The sequence below is a fragment of the Somniosus microcephalus genome, chromosome 8 (assembly GCF_052327205.1).
Source record: "Somniosus microcephalus isolate GS21.2 chromosome 8, FLI_Smic_1.0, whole genome shotgun sequence".
In the NCBI taxonomy this organism is placed as follows: domain Eukaryota; kingdom Metazoa; phylum Chordata; class Chondrichthyes; order Squaliformes; family Somniosidae; genus Somniosus; species Somniosus microcephalus.
Genome location: NC_140994.1, coordinates 10,163,436 through 10,187,177, shown reverse-complemented (window position 1 = coordinate 10,187,177; position 23,742 = coordinate 10,163,436). Strand labels below are relative to the sequence as shown.

At 46.9% G+C, this 23,742-nt stretch overlaps 1 protein-coding gene across 1 annotated transcript in view; it reads right to left on the bottom strand.

Annotated features, from left to right (window-relative positions):
* pi4k2a (phosphatidylinositol 4-kinase type 2 alpha) overlaps positions 1-23,742 on the bottom strand; it is a 52,993-nt gene that overhangs the window by 9,405 nt on the left and 19,846 nt on the right. The window contains exons 2-8 of the mRNA XM_085994224.1: positions 18,545-18,745; positions 15,639-15,770; positions 13,105-13,258; positions 10,834-10,895; positions 9,168-9,267; positions 7,542-7,675; positions 1,501-1,560 (exon numbers count right to left, since the gene is read on the bottom strand). Of these exons, the coding sequence (XP_085850350.1) occupies positions 1,501-1,560; positions 7,542-7,675; positions 9,168-9,267; positions 10,834-10,895; positions 13,105-13,258; positions 15,639-15,770; positions 18,545-18,745 (843 nt within the window). The remainder of the gene's footprint in view (positions 1-1,500; positions 1,561-7,541; positions 7,676-9,167; positions 9,268-10,833; positions 10,896-13,104; positions 13,259-15,638; positions 15,771-18,544; positions 18,746-23,742) is intronic.

The following is a 23,742-nucleotide window of genomic DNA, read 5'->3' as shown; positions in this document are numbered from 1 at the left end:
TCAGGTAGCAGCAGACATTTGATTCATCTTCCTACGAAAACTTGGTTTGCAAAGTTAAGTTCAGCACTTGAAAGGCTAATTTTTAATTCACTAAAAAGGGGAAGTGAAGGTCACAATAAAAAGGATTGAGCACACGAGGTGGAGGGAATCTCCAGTGAGTAAACGCACAGCTTGGTGTCCTACTGACCAGGGATGTCCCAGGTCTGACCCCCGGTCTGGGCCGAGAAAGCTGATCTCAGCCTGCGCACCACTGATAAAATGATGCATCGGCCCTGGTTGTTGATCATGACCCACAGTCCACTAAAAAAAATCACTCTCGGGATGTGGGCATCGCTGGCAAGGCTGACATTTATTACCCATCCCCAGTCACCCAGAGAAGGTGGTTTGATACAAGTGAGTGACTCGCTGGGCCACTTCAGAGGGCTGTTATGAGTCAACCCCGTTGGTGTGGGACTGGAGTCACCTATAGGCCCAGACTGGGTAAGGACGGCAGGTTTCCTTCCCTAAAGGACGTCAGTGAACCAGTTGGGTTTTTACGACAATCCAACAGTTTCACTTTTACTGATGCCAGCTTTTTATTTCCAGGTTAAAAAAAATTCCAAATTCTCAAACTGCCATGGGGGGGATTTGATCTCTAATTCCCTGCATTACTATTCCAGGCACTTGATTACTAATACCAGTAACATAACCACTACTCTACCATACCCCTCTAGCTAGAATGTGTGCAAGAGTGTGCGAACAATGGGCATCGACTGGATTTGTCTCCAATTCCTCACCCACAACGAGCCATCTGCTGCTCCCTATTGCACACACGAGAAAGGCTCCTGAAGGTCGCACCCAGGGAATCCACCCTGGCAGGGGGTTGAAAGGAGGGGGCTGGTGTGAGCCACCCTCCCACCAATACATGGTCACAGAGGACAGCACACGGTTTAAACTCTCACCTGAGCTCACCATCTCCGTGGTCCGGGGAGCAGAGCAGAAGACCCACATTGGGGGCGCGGAGAGAAGGAAGTGACAAGGTCACAGAGATGGATGAACCCCGAGATTCATCCATCCCCTGGGGGCACATTCAGTAATTGGGACACAGCTCTGCCTGCAGTGACTTGGCAAATTTCTGACTGAGTCTAGGAGAGGTTTAAAAAAGTCAAATTCACACATGGGCCCCACACTTGAACTGCACTGACCAAACATGATCAGAATAGGAGAAGACAGTCAAACTCAAACCCCAACCTCTGCCTTCTCACCATGCCTTCCAATCCCCTTCTTTCCTGAAACACATCCATCTCTCTGCCCCGACCCCCCCCCCCCCCAACCCACCACGCAGGCTCTCTTCCCCCTCCCCTACCCCCAGAGGCTATCTCTGCGCCTCCCCCACCCTCTCTCTCTCTCTCTCTCTCTCTCTCTCTGCTGGCTTTCTTTGGCAAGGCTGTTATGGCAGATTATCTTCACAAACCGCCCAAGGGCAATCCCATAGGATACAAGCAGCTCCCAGTGGCTCACCTGCCCTCTCATGACGGAAATCTGCTTGTAGAACTGCCCTCGGTCGAATCCTGGATCTTTCTGCAAAAGAAGTAGTAAATAACATTTTAACCAAGAACAAAGCCCTCACTCGCTGTACCCAAGTGCAGGTTCAGCAAAAATTCACTGCCAAAGAAACCCCCCCACCAGCTAGGACTCGAAGTCTACAGGCCTTGGTGTTCCTGCATTGAAAAAGAGCAATGAAAACTATCTCATGCATGTCTGGATATCAGATGAGGGCAGGATTGGACTCTGCTGTGAAGCCTCCACAGTTCAGTAGCTGTCAAGACACACCATGTAGGAAAAGGTTAGAGAGAGGGACCAGCACCCAGGGAACTGCACCACAGCAAAGGTTACATGGGAAACAAATGAATACAGTGCAGACTAGATGCTGAATAAAGCTCAGTCACCCCAGTTAACATCTTTCATGCTTTGGGACTACAGGCAAAAGGCAGTCTGGGAGCACTTCCTGTAGCCCCTCTCCCTCCTTGCTGCTGTGATACGAGACTCCATTCCAGTGGCATAGTGTTTAGGGGGCAGTGGATTGCGGTAGCTCTACTCACTGGAGATACACTTCAAGTGAAGTTATGACACTGGGGACAGGGATTTTTTTTTTAGACTAAAAAATGTGCACCACGGGATACAAGGTGCAATGGGCACACAAGCTGAATATGGGAAGATCCCCATCCCTGTGCGCGTTTAGGCAATTCAGTACTTTCTCTTTCCCCTCCCTCCCCCACCTTTAAACCAAGATAACCAAAGAAATGTGATACTATCTGTAGGTGACTAGGCTGCACTGTAAAGCTTGTCAACACAGTGCCAAAACACTGAGAGGCTAGGGAGGGAGGAGTCACGCAAGCCAATACAATGCTGACAAAATTGCAGTGCACTTTTAATTCATCACCATAAATTGCTCTTATTACCAAGTGACAGACCTACCACCGCACTTATAGGGAGGTGGGGTGGCAGTGCTGATTAAGGAAGACATTGTAGTGTTGGAAAGGGAGGATGTCTTTGAGGGGACAAGGATAGAATCCATTTGGTTAGAGCGGAGGAGTGAAAAGGGTATCACGCTATTGGGGGTATTCTATAGCCCTCCAAATAGTGAGAGGGAGGTAGAGGAGCAAATCTGCAGGGAAACTGCAGAGATATGCAAGAGTTATAGAGTGGTGATATTGGGGGACTTTAATTACCCAAATATCGATTGGGATAATGCTAGGGTAAAGGGAAAGGAGAGGGAGGAATTTCTGAAATGTGTTCAGGAGAATTTCCTTGACCAGTATGTTCTTGGCCCAACTAGGAAGGAGGCATTGCTGGATCTGGTGTTGGGGAATGAGGTGGGCCAGGTCGACTAAGTGTCTGTGGGAGAACACTTGGGTACAAGTGATCATCGCATCATAAGATTTAGATTAGTAATGGAGAGGAACAAGGAACAATCTAGAGTGGAACTTCTAAACTGGAATAGGGCTAACTTCAATGGGATGCGAAAGGATCTAGCCAGGGTAAAATGGAACCAAAGACTGACAGGAAAAACTGTAATGGAACAATAGGTGATCTTTAAGGAGGAGATGTTCCAAGTACAGACTAGGTACATTCCAACAAGAGGGAAGGGTAAGGGAACCAAAGCAAGGGCTCCTTGGATGACGAGGGAGATAGAGAAGATGAAACAAAAAAAAGAGGGTGTATGATGCATGTCAGGTGAATTCTTCAAGGGAGGACCAGACCAAATACACCAAGTTGAGAGGGGAAGTGAAGATGAAAAGAAGATTGGCAAAGAGAGAATATGAGAGTAGAATGGCGGTTAACATAAAAGGGAACCCAAAAACTTCTACCGGCCTGTAAACAGTAAGCGGTTAGTAAGAGGCATGGTGGGGCCTATTAGCGACAAAGGTGGTGATATATGCTAGCTTTGCCCTGCGCCTCTAAGAATACTCAATGAGTATTTTGTATCGGTATTTACTAAGGAGGTGGATGCTGATAAAATATCGGTAGAAGTGGAAAAGGTAGAAGCAATGGAAGGGGTGAAAATTGATAGACAGGATGTACTAGAAAGGCTGGGTATGCTTAGAGTGGATAAGTCACCTAGCCCAGATGGCTTGCATCCCAGGTTGCTAAGGGAATTTGGGGAGGAGATAGCAGAAGGGATTGCCATAATTTTCCAATCTTCCCTAGATGCGGAGGAGGTACCTGAGGATTGGAAAGTGGCAAATGTGACACCATTGTTCAAGAAAGGATGCAAGGACAATCCTAGTACAGGAAACTTTGTGCTATCCGGCACCCATGCGACCAAGCTGCTGCCGTTGCCTAAAAAGTGCCGTACTCTCCAGAGTTAATGTTGAGAGATACGGATCTCCGTATTTGACAACAAACACTGTTGCTTAGCAACAGCTTCTAAACACTCGGGTGTGGCCCTAAAGCTCTGTAGCTGAAGCTGTTGCTATAGCTACAGACCTTGCACAGCTTGACTGTTCAAACAAAGCAAAAAAAACAAACAAAAAGAATAAAAAACGGCTGCTGATTTTTGCCGGTGGCTCCAGATTGCCAGATAGCTCACCTCCGGATAGCACAAAGTTTCCTGTAACTACAGGCTGGTCAGTTTAACGTCAGTGGTGGGTAAAGTTTTAGAAACAATAATCAAGGGAAAAATTAACGGGCACTTGGAGAGGTTGAAGCTAATTAAGGAGAGCCAACACGGATTTGTAAAAGGCAGATCATGTTTGACTAATCTAATTGAATGTTTTGATGAAGTAACAGGATCGATGATGGGAATGTATTGGATGTTGTCTACATGGATTTTCGGAAGGCATTTGACAGTACCACATTGAAGGCTGGTTAACAAAATTGAGGCTCATGGAATAGGTGGGTCAGTGGCAGCTTGGATAAGGAATTGGCTGTTTTTCAGACTTAAGGATGGTAGACAGTGGTGTTCCCCAAGGGTCAGTGCTGGGGCCACTCCTTTTTTGATATATATAAATGACCTGGATATTGGAATACAAAGTAGAATTTCTAAATTTGCCAATGACACCAAACTTGGGGGTGTGGCAAACAGTGAGGATACCAATCGACTGCAACAGGACATAGAAAGGCTAGCAGAATGGGCAGACCAGTGGCAGATGGAATTTAATACAGAGAAGTGTGAGGTGATGCATTTTGGCAGAAGGAACAGGGAGAGGCAATATACACTTAATGGCACAGTTTTAAAGAGTGTGCAGGGACAGAGGGACCTGGGAGTTAATGTGCATAGGTCCCTGAAGGTGGCAGGACATATTGAGAGTGGTTAGCAAAGCATATGGGATCTTGGGCTTCATAAATAGAGGTATTGAGTACAAAAGTAGAGAAGTTATGCTGAACCTTTATAAAGCGCTGGTTAGGCCACAACTGGAGTATTGCGTCCAGTTCTGGTCACCACACTTTAGAAAGGATGTGAAGGCCCTTGAGAGGGTGCAGAGGAGATTTACCAGAATGGTTCCGGGGATGGGGGATCTTAGCTACAAGGACAGGTTGGAGAAGCTGGATTTGTTTTCATTAGAGCAAAGGAGGTTGAGGGGTGATTTGATAGAGGTGTACAAGATTATGACCGGTTTGGACAGGCTAGACGGGGAAAGGCTGTTCCCACTAGTTGATGGTACAAGGACTAGGGGACACAGATTTAAGGTTTTGGGCAAGAGATACAGGGGAGACGCGAGTAAAAACTTTTTAACGCAACGAGTGGTGAGGACCTGGAACTCGCTGCCGACGGAAGAGGTGGAAGCGGAGACACTCAATGTTTTCAAGGGGAAACTGGGGAAATAAAACTTGCAGGGCTACGGGGATAGAGCGGGGGAATGGGACTGACTGGATTGCTCCACAGAGAGCCAGCATGGACTCGATGGGCTAAATGGCCTCCTTCTGTGCCATTATGTCTATCTGCACCCTGGTGTTATACAGCTCAAAATGCTCTCTTCAGACTTCTCCCGTGGGCTTATATTGCAAGATATTTATTTTCCCCAGTTCAAATGTGCACTGTCACACTTTACTGAAATTCTAGTCACGGCACTGCTCCTCTCGGGAAAGTGCAGTGTTGCTGAGCTCCTGCGCCTTACATAAGAAATAGGAGGAGTAGGCCAATCGGCCCCTCGAGCCTGCTCCGCCATTCAATAAGATCATGGCTGATCTGATCCTAACCTCAAATCTACTTTCACTCTCCATCCCACCCGAACCCATGTGATCTCCCGGGAGAGGCAAAAAACCAGATTAAAAAACCCAATGGCCAATTTGGGAGAAAAAATCTGGGAAATTCCTCTCCGACCCCTCTAGGCGATCGAAACTCGTCCAGATCACTCTGTCCCTGTATTTCCTACAGTACTTACCTTCTGTAAGAGGTGATCTCCACCCCAGCCAGGAACAGGCCCAATTTACTCTTGAAGGACTCCTAGCTGGCAGCCTGTTTCCAAGGTCTCCACTAATCCCTGTGAATAGAACCATCTCCTGAAATCTAACACAGAATTAGAACACAAGAAGTAGGAGCAGGACCAGGCTACACGGCCCCTGGGCCCGCTCCGCCACCCACAGGGCCATGACTGATCCGAACCTAGCCTCATGTCCGATTTCCTGCCCGCTCCCCATAACCCCTTATTCCCTTACTTCTAGGAAACTGTCTATTTCTGTTTTAAATTTATTTAATGATGTAGCTTCCACAGACCTACCACCCTCTGAGTGAAGGAGTTTCTCCTCATCTCAGTTTTGAAAGAGCAGCCCCTTATTCTAAGATTATACCCCCTTGTTCTAGTTTCACCCATCATTGGGAACATCCTCACCGCATCCACCCGATCAAGCCCCTTCACAATCTTATATGTTTCAATAAGATCGCCTCTCATTCTTCTGAACTCCAATGAGTAGAGTCCCAATCTACTCAACCTCTCCTCATAGGTCAACCCCCTCATCCCCGGGATTAACCGAGTGAACCTTCTTTGTACTGCCTCGAGAGCAAGTATGTCTTTTCTTGAGTATGGACACCAAAACTGTATGCAGTATTCCAGGTGTGGTCTCATCAATACCTTGTACAACTGCAGCAATACCTCCCTGTTTTTATATTCCATCCCCCTAGCAATAAAAGCCAACATTCCATTGGCCTTCTTGATCACCTGCTGTACCTGCATACTAACTTTTTGTGTTTCGTGCACCAGGACCCCCAGATTCCTTTGTACTGCAGTACTTTCTGGTTTCTTGCCATTAAGATAATAACTTGCTCTATGATTTTTCCTGCCAAAGTGCATAACCTCACACTTTCCAGCATTATATTCCATCTGCCAAATCTCTGCCCATTCACTTCACCTGTCTATATCCCTTTGCATATTTTTTATGTCCTCCTCACTCACTACCTTCCCTCCCATCTTTGTATCATCTGCAAACTTTGATATGTTACACTCGGTCCCTTCCTCCAAATCGTTAATATAGATTGTAACGAGTTGGGGTCCCAACACTGACCCCTGCGGAACACCACTAGTTACTGATTGCCAGTCTGAGAATGAACCATTTATCCCAACTCTCTGCTTTCTGTTAGATAGCCAATCCTCCACCCATGCCAGAATATTACCCCCAATCCCGTGATTTTTAATCTTGAGCAATAATCTTGTGTGGCACCTTGTCAAATGCCTTTTGGAAGTCTAAATACACTACGTCCACTGGTTCCCCTTTATCCACCCTGTATGTTACGTCCTCAAAGAACTCAAGCAAATTTGTCAAGCATGACTTCCCCTTCGTAAAACCATGCTTTGTCCTATTAAATTATGTTTATCCAAATGTCCCGTTACTGTCTCCTTAATAATGGACTCTAAAATTTTACCAACCACAGATGTTAGGCTAACTGGTCTATAGTTTCCAGCCTTCTGTCTACTACCCTTTTTAAATAAGGGTGTTACATTAGCAGTTTTCCAATCTGCAATCTGCCTTATCTACTCAGCCACAACACATCTAGATCTGGATACTCCTCAATCAGTCACTGCAAATAATGAAACATGCAGGTTCACGGGCTGCTGACTAACCTTGAAGAGCTCGTAAAGATCCTCTTCTAAATCTTTTATAAAGTTTGGGTCGGAAATCTTCGGAAGAACAAGGTCCTTAATTTCCTGGGAAAATGGTACCTTGGCTTGAGGCAGCCAGGCCCAGTAAAAAGGATCTGTGAAAAACAAAAACATTCCATATAAGAACTTCCTCTCCCCTCATTTCTTGCACGTATTCTCTGTATGTAACACGCAGGGGGGGGTGGGGCATTTGACCAAGGGAGGGCACTAATAATCCCATTCTCACCAGGTGCCCACTAGTTCGATTGGGCTAGGTGTGCCTTTGTCATGTTGTGTCTCCCCAAAGCCTTTTCACCATCTACAAGGCACAAGTCAGGAGTTTGATGGAACACACTCCACTTGCCTGGATGAGTGCAGCTCCAACAACACGAGAAGCTCGACACCATCCAGGACAAAGCAGCCCACTTCATTGGCAGCCCATCCACCACCTTAAACATTAATTCCCTCCAGCACCGGCACACTGTGTCTGCAGTATGTACCATCTACAAGATACACTGCAGCAATTCTTCAACAGCACCTCCCAAACCTGCGATCTCTACCACCTAGAAGGACAAAGGCAGCAGGGCGCGTGGGAACACCACCACCTCCAAGTCTCACGCCATCCCAATTCGGAAATATATCGGCCATTCCTTTATAGTCGTTGGGTCAAAATCCTGGAACTCCCTCGCTAACAGCACTGTGGGAGCACCTTCACCACACGGACTGCAGCAGTTCACCACCACTTTCGCAAGGGCAATTAGGGATGAGCAATAAATGCTGGCATTGCCAGCAATGCCCACACCCCGTGAATAAATTAAAAAATTAGCGATCTGGTTCATCCCTAACCTAAGGGCACAAGCCACAAAATCTTTGCAAGATTATGGTTACTACCAGTGTTCCCCCAAGGTGCACAACCGCGCATCAATTGCGAGGTTCCGCTCAGCAGCTGCTGCCACTGGAAAAGATACCGCGCATGCTTGGCCGCTAAAGGGACTGTGCACGGAAAAAAATTAGAGGGAACATTGGTTACTATCCCAGCTATTTCCTCACCACCCACTGTTAGTATTTTGGGGGACATACCATCGGGACCTACTTTCAGTCCCATTAACTAACCTCTCTCGCTCCTCTTTAAAGACCCTCCTTAAAACCGACCTCTGTCACCAAGTTTTTGGTCACCTGATCCAATGTCTCCTCCTTTGACTCGGGAGTCAATTTCTATCTGATTGCGCTCCTTTGAGACGTTTTAAAGGTGCTATATAATTGCAAGCTGCCTCCTGCAGCCTCCTTTTGAATATTTATCTTGAGTAGTAGCTCTTTTAAATCCTCAGTTACTCTGTCTACTTTGACCCTCCGCTGTGGGAAAAAAAAACTGAGGCAAAAACACACAGTATCGCCACCTCTACTGCAGTCCCAAGGTCACATCTGACACTTTTCAACCTCCTACATGGGTTTGTTTGTTCGATTGCCCTTTGCCGTGCTCGGACTTTAAACCCACGTGAATCAAAAATCGAATTAAAACTCAAACTCGAAGGTGCCTCCTCCACCGATTTAAAGAGCTCGAGAAAATTTCTGCTTCGTAGCGACTGGTCTGAATTTTGAGTTACTCACACGCCCGCCACGAGTCTGGGTGTTTCAGGGGGAACGCCAAACCATTATCTATCGCAGCGATCTTTATAATGGGCTCTTTCACTACAACCCAGTCAGCATCCTGCAAGAAAACACACAACTGAGACTTTGTAACACCTGCTCATCCCCAACTGCCTCTTTTAAGTGCATTACACGATTTATAGGTGCAGTATTTTAAATAAAAAACTGGTTAAACTAATTAGTGTTGCCTAGGTCACGACTATAATAGGCCGTGAGTATCTGCGATGCACAGAGCAGTGACAGATCCCCAGGTCGGACTCCTGGTGTACGTTGAACTGGCTGATCTCAGGCGAAGCAACGGTAGAGGCAGTACAATTTGCATCAGCCCCCTGGTTATGGAGGGGAACGAGAAGTCTGCTCGCTTTCCCACTCCCGATTGCTATCCAATGATCACCAACCCCCATCACTCACAGGAAGCACAACTATTTGGACATTGGGCGAGGACGGGGTCAGTCTGGTTTGAAATGCCCCCCTCTTGACTAAATAGCCTGCTGACACTTGCCGTCTGGGCTCTCAGGAATGGTCGCTTGTGCAGTGCGGTGGAGGGTAGGAAATCTGTATGGCTGCAACAGTCACCATATAAAATAGTCTTGGATAGTCCTAATCTTCTCATGAATACGTCTAGAAGTTTATTCATCACTGCACATGTAAATAGAGAAGTCTGTTTATGGAACGTCCTGAGATCGTGATACGGAGGCTCTGGTATGTTGAGCTAATGATACCTAATGTAAAACCAAGAGCAAAGGTCATGGAGGAGGTGATGTGACGGCCTTTCAGCTGAGCTTTAAAGCATTGTAATGAGGTTGGAAGAAATCGGAAGGCAGAAGATATAGTTGAGCTGAACTGACTGCAAGGTGTTCTTCTGCGGCAGCGCCTTGTGCAATCCCGGTGTTGGCCGTGAGTATTTAACCCTTAATAAACCTTCAAGTGCTTGACTCAGTTCAAACTTATTATTGGCACGTAGGCACAGGACCGCAGCCTTAGCTACATATTATTACAAAAATACATTCCCAACAATGCCACTCGGAGGGAAATCTCTTCGCCTGCCAACAATACCTTTAAGCATTAGAATGAACAAGGGAGAAGCTTAAGAGATTAATGCATTGAAAGCTCAAGGGAGGAGACTGACGCACCAGGATATAAATACCTCTCCAAAAACAGAACACACAAATCGGTATACAGGTACCTCCCCAAGGAAGAGGGTCGAGAGTCCCCAGTTATTGTAGAGAAATCTCCCTCAAGCAGAGGGCAGACCCGAGTCTCGTAGCTTTTAACCAGACCATTTTTGCTGAGGGGAAAGTTCTTTTTAAAAAATAAGCCACGGTGTTTCTATATTACCTCTTCAGGCAGCCCACCTCTATTCGTCCTTGTACGTTACATTCGCTGTTTGCCCCTGTCTGTATTTCATGAGGCTCAAGGTTTGCAAAGGTTCCCTTAGTGCTGTTGCCTCATTCGTGCACAATCCCTAAATCAAGTCACCAAGATCTGTTGTCATTAGCAACTGATATAGGCACTCATTAAAGGGAACGTGCATTTAATACGTGTCCTGCACAGCTCTGAAGTATACACCCCACAAGGCAAAAAACCTGATTCTAAATATTTAAGTCTAAAAAAAGTCTCTACTCACCTTCGAACTGGCGCTATCCATAGGACAGTCGTATTTGATCAACCAATTATCATTACCTCGATCTATGGAAATAAATAATGTGATTAAACTTTTGTTTATACCCTCCTTCGACTTCCCCTTTCCTCTCCTGAAGGTACTGACGCATACTAGGAACTCGTCCAGGGTCAAGTGAACCAACTGACCCCGAACTGAGATCAATTAGCTCAGCACAAACCAACATGGCTCAGACCACACTGCGCACTTACATTTACCCAGAGCTATTTGGGAGAAGCTCTTTCTTTGGGGCGGGGGGGGGGGGGGGGGGGAGCTTCTCGAAAGAAAAAAAGACTTGCATTTCTATAGCGCTTTTCAGAACCTCAGGACGTCTCAAAGTGCTTTACAGCCAATGAAGTACTTTTTGGAGTGTAGTCACTGTTGTAATGTAGGAAATGCAGCAGCCAATTTGCACACAGCAAGCTCCCACAAACAGCAACTTTGACAATGACCAGATTATCTGTTGTAGTGATGTTGATTGAGGGATAAACATTAGCCAGGACACCGCCGGGGAGAACTCCCCTGCTCGTCTTTGAAATAGTGCCCTGGGATCTTTTACGTCCACCTGAGAGCAGACAGGGCCTCAGCTTAACATCTCACCTGAAAAACAGCACTCCCTCAGTACTGCACTGGAAGCGTCAGCCTAAATTTTTGTGCTCAAGTCTCTGGAGTGGGACTTGGAACCTAATTTCTTCATTTTTAATATCATGCTTCTCGTGCCCGAGTCTAATGCAGTTACACAAAGGGTCTCGGTGCTGATCCCTGGGAGTGGACACGACTACCCATAGCCCTATAATCTGACAAGTAGCAATTTACCCCTACTCGCCGTTCTGTCTGCTAACCATCTCGCTACCCAGGCAAATACATTCTTCAACATCACATGCCTCAGTCTTTACCAAGGAGGAGACCGGTAACTAATTTGATCTGGAGAGGGAGCTCGAGGGTGTTGCAGAGGTAAAGTGCAACACTGTTCACATTACTATCAGCACAGCTGTGCAGCCTTGAGGTGAATAAATCTCAGGGGCCTTATAAGATGTATCCGAGGATCCTTAAGGAAACAAGGGAGGAAATTGCAGGAACTCTGGCACAAAGCTTCCAGAAATCACTGTTTACTGAAGAGGTGCCTGGGGAATTGGAGAAAGGCCAGTACTATTCCTATATTTAAAAAAAGGTTCCAAAAGTGACCCAGGGAACTACAGACCAGTGAATTTCACAATCAATTTGGATAAAGTTATGGAAACCCTTAAGATAAAGATCACGTCAGCTGGCTAGGCCGCATCCAATAGCCTGAACAGAGAAGGCCTGAAGCCTGCTGAGGGGCCCAGTTTCTCAGAGGAGTCCTAAAACAGGTAGTTGGCCCTTCATTGCAAGGGGCAACGCCGGTGTTAAGTGACCACCCTGGATGCCCGAAAATCATCCCGAGGCCAGTATGGTGGATGTTGCTCCGGGCGTTCTTGGGGCACAGGGAACAGCCCTGTGGAATTGGCCAATCTCTCTCCCCCCCCCCCCGCCCACCCACTCGCTTGCCATCTGGAAAACGGGCGTAACAATGATCAATTTGTACCCCAATAAGTCCACAAAGATCAGGAGGAGGCTGGAAAAGTCGATCGCTGGGGGATGGGGGTTAAAAAAAAGGATTTTCAGTGCATGTACTTTATGGAAGTCCCCAAGGGAGCACTCTCTCCCTGGACAGAGATTTGCAATATGTCACAACACACCACGCCCCAGACCTGTACAGTCGCAGCATGACTTGTCCTAGTGCTGATTAAGTGCACCATCTCAAAACATTAATCCATCTCTTGCAGATGCTGGCCAACCCACTAGTGTTTCCAGCATTCATTCTTTCAAGCTGAAATTTTACTCCATCAATCCCATTAATCCTCCCCTCCAATTTACAAATATTTCCAAGACCTATTAAAATTTCAGGATGGGTTGTGTGTGGGGACGTGGATCAAATGCACCTCTTGGACGAGCGAGTCCAATCCAGTCCAGACCAGCAGATGAAAGCCCCCTCTGCCTATGGCTGTAAGGGAGGAGCAGTCTCAAACTGCTGAGTGGGCAAGGGCGGAATAAAACTATCAAGCACATTCAGAGAGGCCAGGTATTGCCTATGCATGCACGTGCTCACACACACAGTGGCCCTTTGACGAGGCAGTCAGTGCCCTTGTTGGAGCTGTACCCCCAACAAGGGGTTAACACAAGGAGAGGGGAAATTGTCAAAAGGCACACAATACTGACCTGTGTTCCTGATGATGTAATCCAGGACTACGAGCCGCTCGAACTGGAGCTGCAGCTGCCGATTGGTCATTTCGGGTAAAGGCTCCGCCTCAAACCGCCGCAACCAATAATCTGCGTCTTTATAACCTTCTACAAACAACTGGAAGGAACCAACCTAGAATGGGGGGGTGGGATGGAAACAAAAAAAGTGTTCACATCAGCAGCCTGCTCTGGTTATCCAATAGGAACTGGCCCCGTCCTGCATGGGCTCTAGAGAAGGTGCAAGAAATATTTAGAAGAATGATACCAGAACTGAAAGGTTAAAACTATCAGGAAAGGATGAACAGGCGGGGGCTCTTTTCTCTAGAAAAGAGAAGGCTGAGGGGTGACCTGATAGGAGGTCTTTAAAATGATGAAGGGGTTTGATAGGGTAGACATAGAGAAGATGTTTCAACTTGTGGGGGCGACCAGAACTAGGGACCGTCAATATAAGATAGTCACTAATAAATCAAATAAGGAATTCAGGAGAAACTTCTTTACCCAGAGAGTGGTGAGAATGTGGAATTCACTACCACAGGGAGTGGTTGAGGTGAATAGTATAGATGCATTTAAGGGGAAGCTGGATAAACACGAGGGAGAAAGGAATAGAAGGATATGCTGATAGGATGAGATGAAGAGGGGTGGGAGGAGGCTGCGTGGAGCATAAACACCAGCATGGACCTGTTGGGCCGAATGGCCTGTTTCTGTGCTGTTAATAATGTGTAATACCATGAGCAGATGCACGATGAACCTATTTTAATGGACCAATAGGGGTGACACTGAATCGCCCCAGTGTCTCCAAACAAGAATCAGCACGAGTGCAGAGAGCCGGCACGGGCTCGACGGGCCGAATAGCCTCCTTCTGTGCTGTAACCATTCTATGAGTGCCCCTTTAAAGGCACCATTAATATAATACAGGAATGAGTAGTCCGATTAAACTAATGTGATTAAAATAAAGCGACAAAAGACCAGAAGTAACCGTTAATCATTAATTTAGAATGCCATTACTGGTGTTTATAGACAGGACGTCCTGCAGTGCCCACCAGTCATGGAGGGCCCTGCGTGTCAATGTTTCCCCTCATTTTTTTGGGTGTGCGGTTCCTTTAATGGGCTGCGCAGCCCATTCAAAATTTCGCACTAAATCTCCTTTGAAAAGCCAGTCCCGGGCTGCACTGGACCTCCAGGCAGCCGCACAGCTCAGCGGGAACGCTGCCGAGCATACCACTGGACACCGCGTGCTCCCTCTCCATGGCCACCCTGGGGCACGGACAAGACCACGGGAGAGAGGCAGGCAGCCTGAGCGACCCCCCGTAGATGGACTGAGGGGGATCTGGTGATGTCGCAGAATTTGTGCACCAAATGGCTGCCACCCCCACCCAAATGGTTTCCAAATAACTGTGAAGGGCAGAGGCACCAAAAGATGTCACAATCACACAGGCAAGGGTAGAGATTTAGAACTTTAGGGATGTGTAATAATTCAGTACAATGCATTACCCATTTTATATAACTCAACAGAAGCATAGTCAGCCCTCTATGATGCAGAATCTCATCAGTGAGTAGCGGAGCATATAGAGAGACCAGGAAGGTCCCAGTTCCCATCCTTGGTCTATGTTAGCCTATGCCAGCTGAACCAGCAGTAGAGCTGCTACTCCTTGACCCTCCATTAGGGAATTTTGAAATGATGGATGGATGGAAGGGGGGGGGGGGGGGGGGGAAAGAGAGAGGGGGATGCGCATGGAAGAGTAAAGCCAGGTTTCCGATCATTAACCGCTATCCACAACCCCTGCTGAATTCTATGTGCATGACCATCAGGTGAGGATAGGGGTGGGCTCGACAGTCATGCTCCGCACAATGGGATGGCCTGCCAAGTCACTGGGCTCACATGAACAGCCATTGGGTAATACAACAAACAATAACTTGCATTTATACAGCGCCTTTAACATAGTAAAACGTCCCAAGGCGCTTCACAGGAGCGTAATCAAACAATATTTTGACACCAAGCCGCATGAGGAGACAACAGGACAGATGCCCAAGAGTTGGGTTTTAAGGAGCATCTTAAAGGAGGTGAGAGAGGCGGAGAGGCAGCGCGGTTTAGGGAGGGATTTCCAGAGCTTAGGGTCTAGACAGCTGAAGGCACGACCGCCAATGGTGGAGGGAATAAAATCAGGAATGTGCAAGAGGTCAGAATTGGAGGAGTGCAGAGATCTCGGAGGGCTGTAGGAGGTTACAGGTAGGGAGGGGCGGGGCCATGGAGGGATTTTAAACCAAGGAAAATAAAAAAATTTAATCGAGGCATTGCCGGACCGGGAGCCAATGTAGGTCAGCGAGCACAGGGGTGAACGGGACAATGTACTGGAGGGAATCTGGCACCAATCCAACTGCCCTCCCAGAAGTCAAACCTTCAATAGAAATGGGGAGAACATTGTTTTTTAATTCACACCCTCAACTTAGTGCAGAAAAAAAAATTATCTAAAAAGTCAGGATACAAAAAAATGGCATCAAGTAGAAGTTGGTACCTTGGGAGGTAGCCCTATCCTGTTAAACCGCTGCCCAACTTTCGGCACTTTCTCGAGAGCCAGTTTCTTCCCCCGGGATTTCACTCGGTCGATTGCACTGTAGTTAAAGGTCTCGCTTGCTAAATACACCACCTACAGAAAATGAGAATCACAGAGTTAAGAAAGGCAATGGGTGGCCTGGGCTTCGAGTACAAGAGTAAAGATGTCTTACTGCAATTTTATAGGGCCCTGGTGAGACAACACCTGGAGTACTGTGTACAGTTTCTTGTCTCTTTACCTAAGGAAGGATATACTTGGCATAGTATATCGACTATAGCAACCAAGGTTCACCTGACTGATTCCTGGGATGGGGGGATTGTCCTATGAGGAGAGATTGAGTAGACTAGGCCGATATTCTCTAGAGGTTAGAAGAATGAGAGGTGATCTCATTGAAATATACAAAATTCTTACAGGGCTTGACAGGGTAGATGCAGGGAGGATGTTTCCTCTGTCTGGGGAATCTAGAACCAGGGGTCACAGTCTCAGAATAAGGTGTCGGTCATTTAGGACTGAGATGAGGAGAAATTTCTTCACTCAGAGGGTGGTGAATCTTTGGAATTCTCTACCCCAGAGGGCTGTGGAGGCTCAATCGTTGAGTGTATTCAAGACAGAGATCGATAGATTTTTGGACTCTAGGGGAATCGAAGGATATGGGGATAGTGCAGGAAAGTGGAGTTGAGGTAGATCATCATCCATGATCTTATTGAATGGCAGAGCAGGCTCGAGGGGCCGAATGTCCTACTCCTGCTTATGTTCTTTTTACAGTGCAGCTCAGGTGGTTTTAGCACCGTTCTCAGTCTAGTTTTGGGAATGCCCTACCACGGGTGCAAACCTTCCGAGTGAGTGGAATATGCTGATGCCACTTTGCAGAGCGTCAAGCCTCCTACCACCGATGACAGGGACAGAGTATTGCCAGGGTTGCCATATTGCATAACTATTAATTTAGTGGCACCGTTGGGAGTTTGTGGGGAGGGAAGGTTGCGAGTTTGAAGGAAAAGGACTGTGTACAAGCAATGGTACATTACGTGTGACCCTGAGCAAACTTGCTGCTTCATATCCCTCTGGGCCGTCACTCATGACCAGCCCAGCCACCACATTGACCAAGTTGGGGTTCTGTATCGTTCACTCTCCTTTTCTTCCTCTTGAGCAGAAACAAAAGGGAACATTAGGGCACAGATTTATGGTGATTGGCAAAAGAACCAGAGACTACATGAGGAAAATCTTTTTCACGGGGCGAGCGGTTAGGATTTGGAATGCGCTGCCTGATAGGGTGGTAGATACAGATTCAATAGTGGCCTTCAAAAGGTTATTGGAGAAATACTTGGAGAAAAAATTGTAGGGATATGGGGAAAGAGTGGGGGAGTAGGACTAACTGGATTGCTCTTCGAAAGAGCCAATGTGGGCTCAATGGGCCGAATGGCCTCCTTCTGTGCTGTACTATTCTAGGATTTATAATTACACCTTTACAGTAGAAATGTCCTAACGCACATGGGGCAAAACAGACACAAAGGAGGAGAATCAAAGGCATTGATTAAGAGAGGGGATTTAAGAGTGGTCTTGAAGGAGGCAAGGACAGGCGAGGGAATTTGGGGAGTCAATTCCAGAGATTGAGACCTGTGTGACTGACGGTATACCAGACGGTGGTGAGGTAAATGGAGGAGAGAATGCACACAAGGCCAGAATCGGAGGAACAGAGAGTTTGGGGGGTGGGGGCGATTTGTAGGGCTGGAAAAGATTCCACCGATGAGCAGGGGCGAGGCCATGTAGGAAGTGAAAGTGCCCTATTGAAATACAAGTATTGGCCCAACAGTCTCTCTTCCTGTCAGGAATGTCTAGGCTCAATTTGGCAACGGTGGCAGGATTGAAACCAGCAGCTCAGAATTTGGCAATGGCATGCACACATTAACACTCAGTGCTGCTGATCATGGCCTTTAACCAAGGCACCAGTTAGAACTAGGTCATTTGACAAACACTTAGTAACGCTCGAGGAAACAACAACCAACCTCAGCCCCAGGTACTTGTCCTCTACAGTACCACAAAGCAGCCCACTCACTTGATCTGCTCTTCCTGATGGCTCAGCAGATTTTTTTTTTTTTTTTTAATCTCTTGCGGTGTCCATCTCAACTAGGTCAGCGGTGGGAATGGGGGTGGGAAGGAGAAGGTGAAATCTATTAAAGATTTACATTTCTATAGCACCTTTCACAACCTCAGGATGTCCCAAAATGCTTTACAGCCAATGAAGTACTTTTGAAGTGGAGTCACTGTTGTAATGTAGGAAACGTGGCAGCCATATGGCGCACTGCAAGCTCCCACAAACAATAATGTGATAATGACCAGATCATCTGTTTTAGTGATGTTGATTGAGGGATAAATATTGGCCCCAGGACACCGGGGAGAACTCCCCTGCTCTTCTTCGAAATAGTGCCGTGGGATCGTTTGAGTCTACGAGGGGGCAGACGGGGCCTCGGTTTAACGTCTCATCCGAAAGACAACACCTCCGACAGTGCAGCACTCCCTCAGTACTAGCACTGGTGTGTCAGCCTGGATTATGGGCTCAAGTCTATGGAGTGGGACTTTAATCCACGACCTTCTGACTCAGAGGCAAGAGAGCTACCCACTAAGCCACGACTGACACTTAGGATTGATCTCCTTAGTGATCCATGGAAAGCTGTTGTGTAAGGACAGGATTAGGCTAGACAGCACAGTCGATGCAGTCAAATACCCCGCAGACACTCTGCAAAGGTTCACTGCTTGGCAATGGGCACTTGGGGGCAAGACACCCAGGCTGCTGCTACCATCTGTGGAGCTGGGCTTCGGGGTGAGGGTACAAAAAGGAGAGAGAAAAAGCACACAGTACAGTTTCCTACCTTAGTCCTCGGTACTATGTTAAGCCCCAGTTTCTGGTCCACCAGGCTGGCCCCAGCTTCCGACAGATAGCCCTGATTGAGGACAAGACAGTCTCTGCCAAAGCAGCACGGACAGCAGAGCTTCTGCAGCCACTTGGTCCATTTAGGGTTCAGCTGACCATACGGTTCCTCATTTTTAGGTTTAAAAACACTGATAATTTTCTGGGTAAGTGAAGAGAGAGAGAGAATTAGTCCTGTCAAGTCTCATCAATATTTGAACAGCTTTACTCAGGGTGAAAAAGCAAACCTTTAGATCAAAGTGGCGTTGAAGGAGTTGATGTTGATGACTGTGTACCCGGGTTAAGTACAGTAAGGTTGGCGGCAGATTAAAACTCCTTCTACACTGCCCCACTATGCCTCAGCTCCATCAGAAAAGCACCCCCTACACCTCCAGTGGGATAACGTTCTGAACTGGTCACCGTATGGCCTCAAGACTGCCAATCTAGCACCAGGTTAGGGGTCATTTTGTGCTGTGGACCCACTCCAAGATATTACGGGCAGATAGAGATAAGCTATTTCCACTGGTTGGGGATTCTAGGACTAGGAGGCATAGCCAAAAAGTTAGAGCCAGCCCTTTCAGGGGTGAAATTAGGAAACACTCTTCCGCAAACGGCAACTGATGCTAGATCAATTGTTAATTTTAAATCTGAGATTTTTGTTAACTAAAATTATTAAGAGATATGAGGCAAAGGCGGGTATATGGAGTTAGGTCACAAATCAGCCATGATAGAAACATAGAAGATAGGAGGAGTAGGCCATTCGGCCCCTCGGGCCTGCTCCGCCATTTAATGAGATCATGGCTGATCATCCAAACTCAGTACCCTGACCCTGCCTTCTCCCCATATCCCTTGATCCCTTTAGCCTTAAGAAATATATCCAACTCCTTCTTGAATATATTTAATGAATTGGCCTCAACTGCCTTCTGTGGTTGAGAATTCCACAGGTTCACCACTCAATGATCTCACTGAATGGCACAACAGGCTTGAGCTAAATGGCCTACTCCTGTTCCTACATGGAACGGAGACCCTTACGGTCGTGAGATCTAGCGACCTCTAGACTTTGATCGCAGTCAGGGCTAGATTTATACTCAGAGAAGTCAGGGCCTCGCCCACAGAGCCACCCATTTCCCCCGCAAAAACTGGTTTTGCAAAAAGCGTCACGAGACAGCGCTCTTGCTTTGCAAGCACGAGCTCGGTGACCTGCACATTTTGGAATTCACTCACTGGCGCAGACGAGAAGTGTTCCCATCACCAGTGTGCTGAACACACAAGTCTCAGTCCAGCAATCTGGTGTTAAGCCAAGCCCAGTTTCCACCCGCTAATCGAAATATGTAAAGATCACAAGTTACAGACAAGGAAGCCCATTCTAGGCTCATCCTTTAAATGAAATCAGCCATCTGTTAAATGGCCCCAGGGGATTTTTTTCCCTCCAGTACCCTACCTTAATTTCAGGCGTGGATCACCAATATCAGTGCTAAAACCACCATTTGGCAGTTTGAACCCAAGCTTGTTATCCTGTCACGGTTTAATTAGAAGCGGCGCACCTGATGTACATTTAGTGAACCATTAAAGTCCCCTCTCAGTTGGATTCAAGGCCAAAGTAACAACTTTTATTCTCCCATCATAGGGAGGGAGGGAGGGAGAAGAGAAAGAAGTTTTGCGTGAAGCTATTCCTTACACATTTGATTACCGTATCGCACTGCCAGTCCTCTTATCCCATCTGTACCTACTCTTGTCTGTTAAGGAGGACAGAAACTGATTACAAGGCCCATTGTTTGGTTACAGAGAACACACTGAACTAATTCAGCACATTGATAATACAATTCAGGACAATCAGACACAAGTCGATATCCTTTAACATCACGGAACACACGCCTTGTGGGACACCCTTTAATTCACCATCTCGGACTGCTCTAACCACCACCACCCTGCTATTGAGTGCCTGGCCAAGCTCCAAACTGTACTTGCTGGGGTACAATTCCCTACTGACCATTGTTCACCTGCGAGCTTGAAGTACAGCGTTTGAGAGTTATTCCGGCGTGTGGGGCATCACATCCAAACCCAATTTAATCCACAACCGATGCCCACACCAACATTCCAGGAATCTTTGGCAGCGGATTTACTGTATTTTTCTCCTCTGACACCAGGGTACTGAGGCAAACGCCAGCAGCAGAGCAAAGACAGACTTGCATTTCTATAGCGCCTTTTACGATCTCAGGACGCCCCAAAGCTTCACCGCCAGTTAAGTACTTTGTGAAAGTGAGAATATTTGCAGCGAGGGTGTTGTAATGTAAGAAACGCGACAGCTAATTTGCACACAGCAAGATCCCACAAGAAGCAATGCGATGATGACCAGATAGTCTGTTTGGGACATTGGTGGGGGGCTAAATATTGGCCAGGACACCAGGGAGAACTACCCTACTCGTCTTTGAATGGATCGTTTACATCCACCTGAAAAGGCCTTGGTTTAACATCTCAGTACTGCACTGGGAGCGTCGGCCTGGATTACATGCTGATGTCGGTGGAGTGGGACTTGAACCCACAATCTTCTGACTCAGAGGCGAAAGTGCTACCCACTGAGCGACAGCTGAACCTAAAGGTCAGGGATCAAATCGTAAGACCTTCCTGGTCTGTGCGATTGAGCTATGTAAACATGTTGCACGCACAGTGCAAAAAACATTTTAAACCAATTTGCATGTGAGGACAGGATCGGGCTTGGCTGCGATGCCTCAGGTGGCGAAACAGCCTGCGGAGCACTTGCTGTCTCGGCTCATACAAGAGTGTCCACTGATACCAGAGGGAAGCAAGTGCTCCTCCATACCATCGAAAGGAGGCTTTCGCAATCAGTGACTGACTAAATTATTTTGTTAAACTGAAGCTCAAAATAACTCATTGGCTCACCCTCGCTGCAAATATTCTCACTAACGCGAGAGGTCATTCGGCAGCAGCTGTGTACACGGGCTGAGCACTCGCAAAGCGACTCCTTGAAAATAGGGCATCTCAGACGTGTCTCAGCAACCTGCCGGGGAAATGAAGCTGGAATCCCACGGCTGTTGACCAGAACCCTCAGGCCGTGACTGAACCCGTTAAATGGGCTTTCTTTTCTGCCAACACACAGTCTTTCGGTAAATTACAACAGAGGCTACACTTCGAAAGTATTTAATTGGTTGCAAAGCGCTTTGGGACATCCTGAGGTGTAGAAATCTGTATGGGTAGAAATGAGAAATAGCAAGGGGAGGAAAACGTTAGTGGGTGTGATATATAGGCCTCCAAATAGTAATATGGAGGTGAGGGAAGGCATAAAAAGGGAAATTAGAGAAGCGTGCGATAAGAGCACAGCTGTCATCATGGGTGACTTTAATTTACATATTGATTGGACTACCCAAACTAGTAAAAATTCTGAGGAGGAGGAATTCCTGGAATGTTTTCGGGACGGTTATCTGGACCAATATGTCGAGGAGCCGACTCGAGATCAGGCCATTTTAGACTGGGTATTGTGCAATGAGAAGGGACTTATCAGCAATCTTCTTGTACGAGGCCCCTTGGGTCAGAGCGATCATAATATGATCGAGCTCTCAGTCGAGATGGAGAGTGAGGAAATTGAATCAGAGACTAAGGTCCAGAACTTAAATAAAGGGAATTACGAGGGTATGAGGCGGGAATTGGGTAAGATTGATTGGGTGGTGTTTCTGGGGGGATTGACAGTGGATAGACAATGGCAAGCATTCAAAGATAGAATGGAAGAATTCCAGAACATGTTTATACCGGTTTGGCATAAAAATAAACCTAAAAAGGTGACTCAACCGTGGATAACGAGGGAAATTAGGGACAGCATAAAATCAAAAAAAGGGCATATCAACTGGCAAAAAAAAGCACCAGACCGGAAGATTGGGGGCAGTACAAGATACAGCAAAAGAGGACAAAGGGATTAATCAGGAAGGGGAAAATAGAATACGAAAGTAAACTTGCAGCAAACATAAAGACAGACTGCAAAAGCTTTTATCGGTATATCAGGAGGAAAAGACTGGTAAAATCCCAAGTCGGTCCCTTGCAGTCCGATTCGGGAGAATATATAATGGAGAATAAGGAAATGGCAGACCAATTAAACTCATACTTTGGTTCTGTATTCACAAAGGAGGACACAAATAACCTCCCAGGAATATCGGCAAACATAGGGACTAATGAGAGGGAGGAGCTGACAGAAATTAGTATCTCTAGGGATATGGTGCTGGGTAAGTTGAGGGGACTGAAGGCCGACAAATCCCCGGGGCCTGATAAACTACATCCTAGGGTACTTAAGGAGGTGGCCCTGGAGATAGCAGATGCTCTAAGGATCATCTTCCGGAACTCCATTGACTCGGGAACAGTACCCGTGGATTGGAGGGTAGCTAATGTTACCCCAATATTTAAAAAGGGGGGTAGAGAGAAAGCAGGGAATTATAGACCAGTAAGCCTTACATCGGTTGTGGGCAGAATGCTAGAGTCCATTATTAAGGATAAAATAGCGGAGCACTTGACAAATGGGGAAAGGATCGGACAGAGTCAACATGGATTTACAAAGGGTAAATCGTGTTTGACTAATCTGCTGGAATTTTTTGAGGAAGTAACTGGTAAAATAGATGGGGGAGAGCCAGTGGATGTGGTGTACCTTGACTTCCAGAAAGCCTTCGATAAGGTTCCACACAAAAGATTATCATGCAAAATTAAGGCTCATGGGATTGGGGGCAAAGTATTAACGTGGATAGAGAACTGGCTGGCGGATAGAAAACAGAGAGTTGGAATAAACGGCTCGTTTTCGGAGTGGCAGGCAGTGACCAGCGGGGTGCCGCAAGGATCTGTCCTGGGACCCCAGCTGTTCACAATATATATAAATGATCTGGATCAGGGAATTGGATGCAATATTTCCAAATTCGCTGACGACACTAAACTAGGAGGAGGGGTGGGCTCTGATGAGGATGTCAGGAGGCTACAGTGCGATTTGGACAGGTTGGGGGAATGGGCGGATACGTGGCAGATGCACTATAATGTGGATAAATGCGAGGTTATCCACTTTGGGGGTAAAAACAGGAGGGTAGATTATTATCTAAACGGCAATAGATTGGGAGATGGGGAAGTGCAGAGGGGCCTGGGTGTTCTTGTGCACCAGTCACTGAAGGAGAG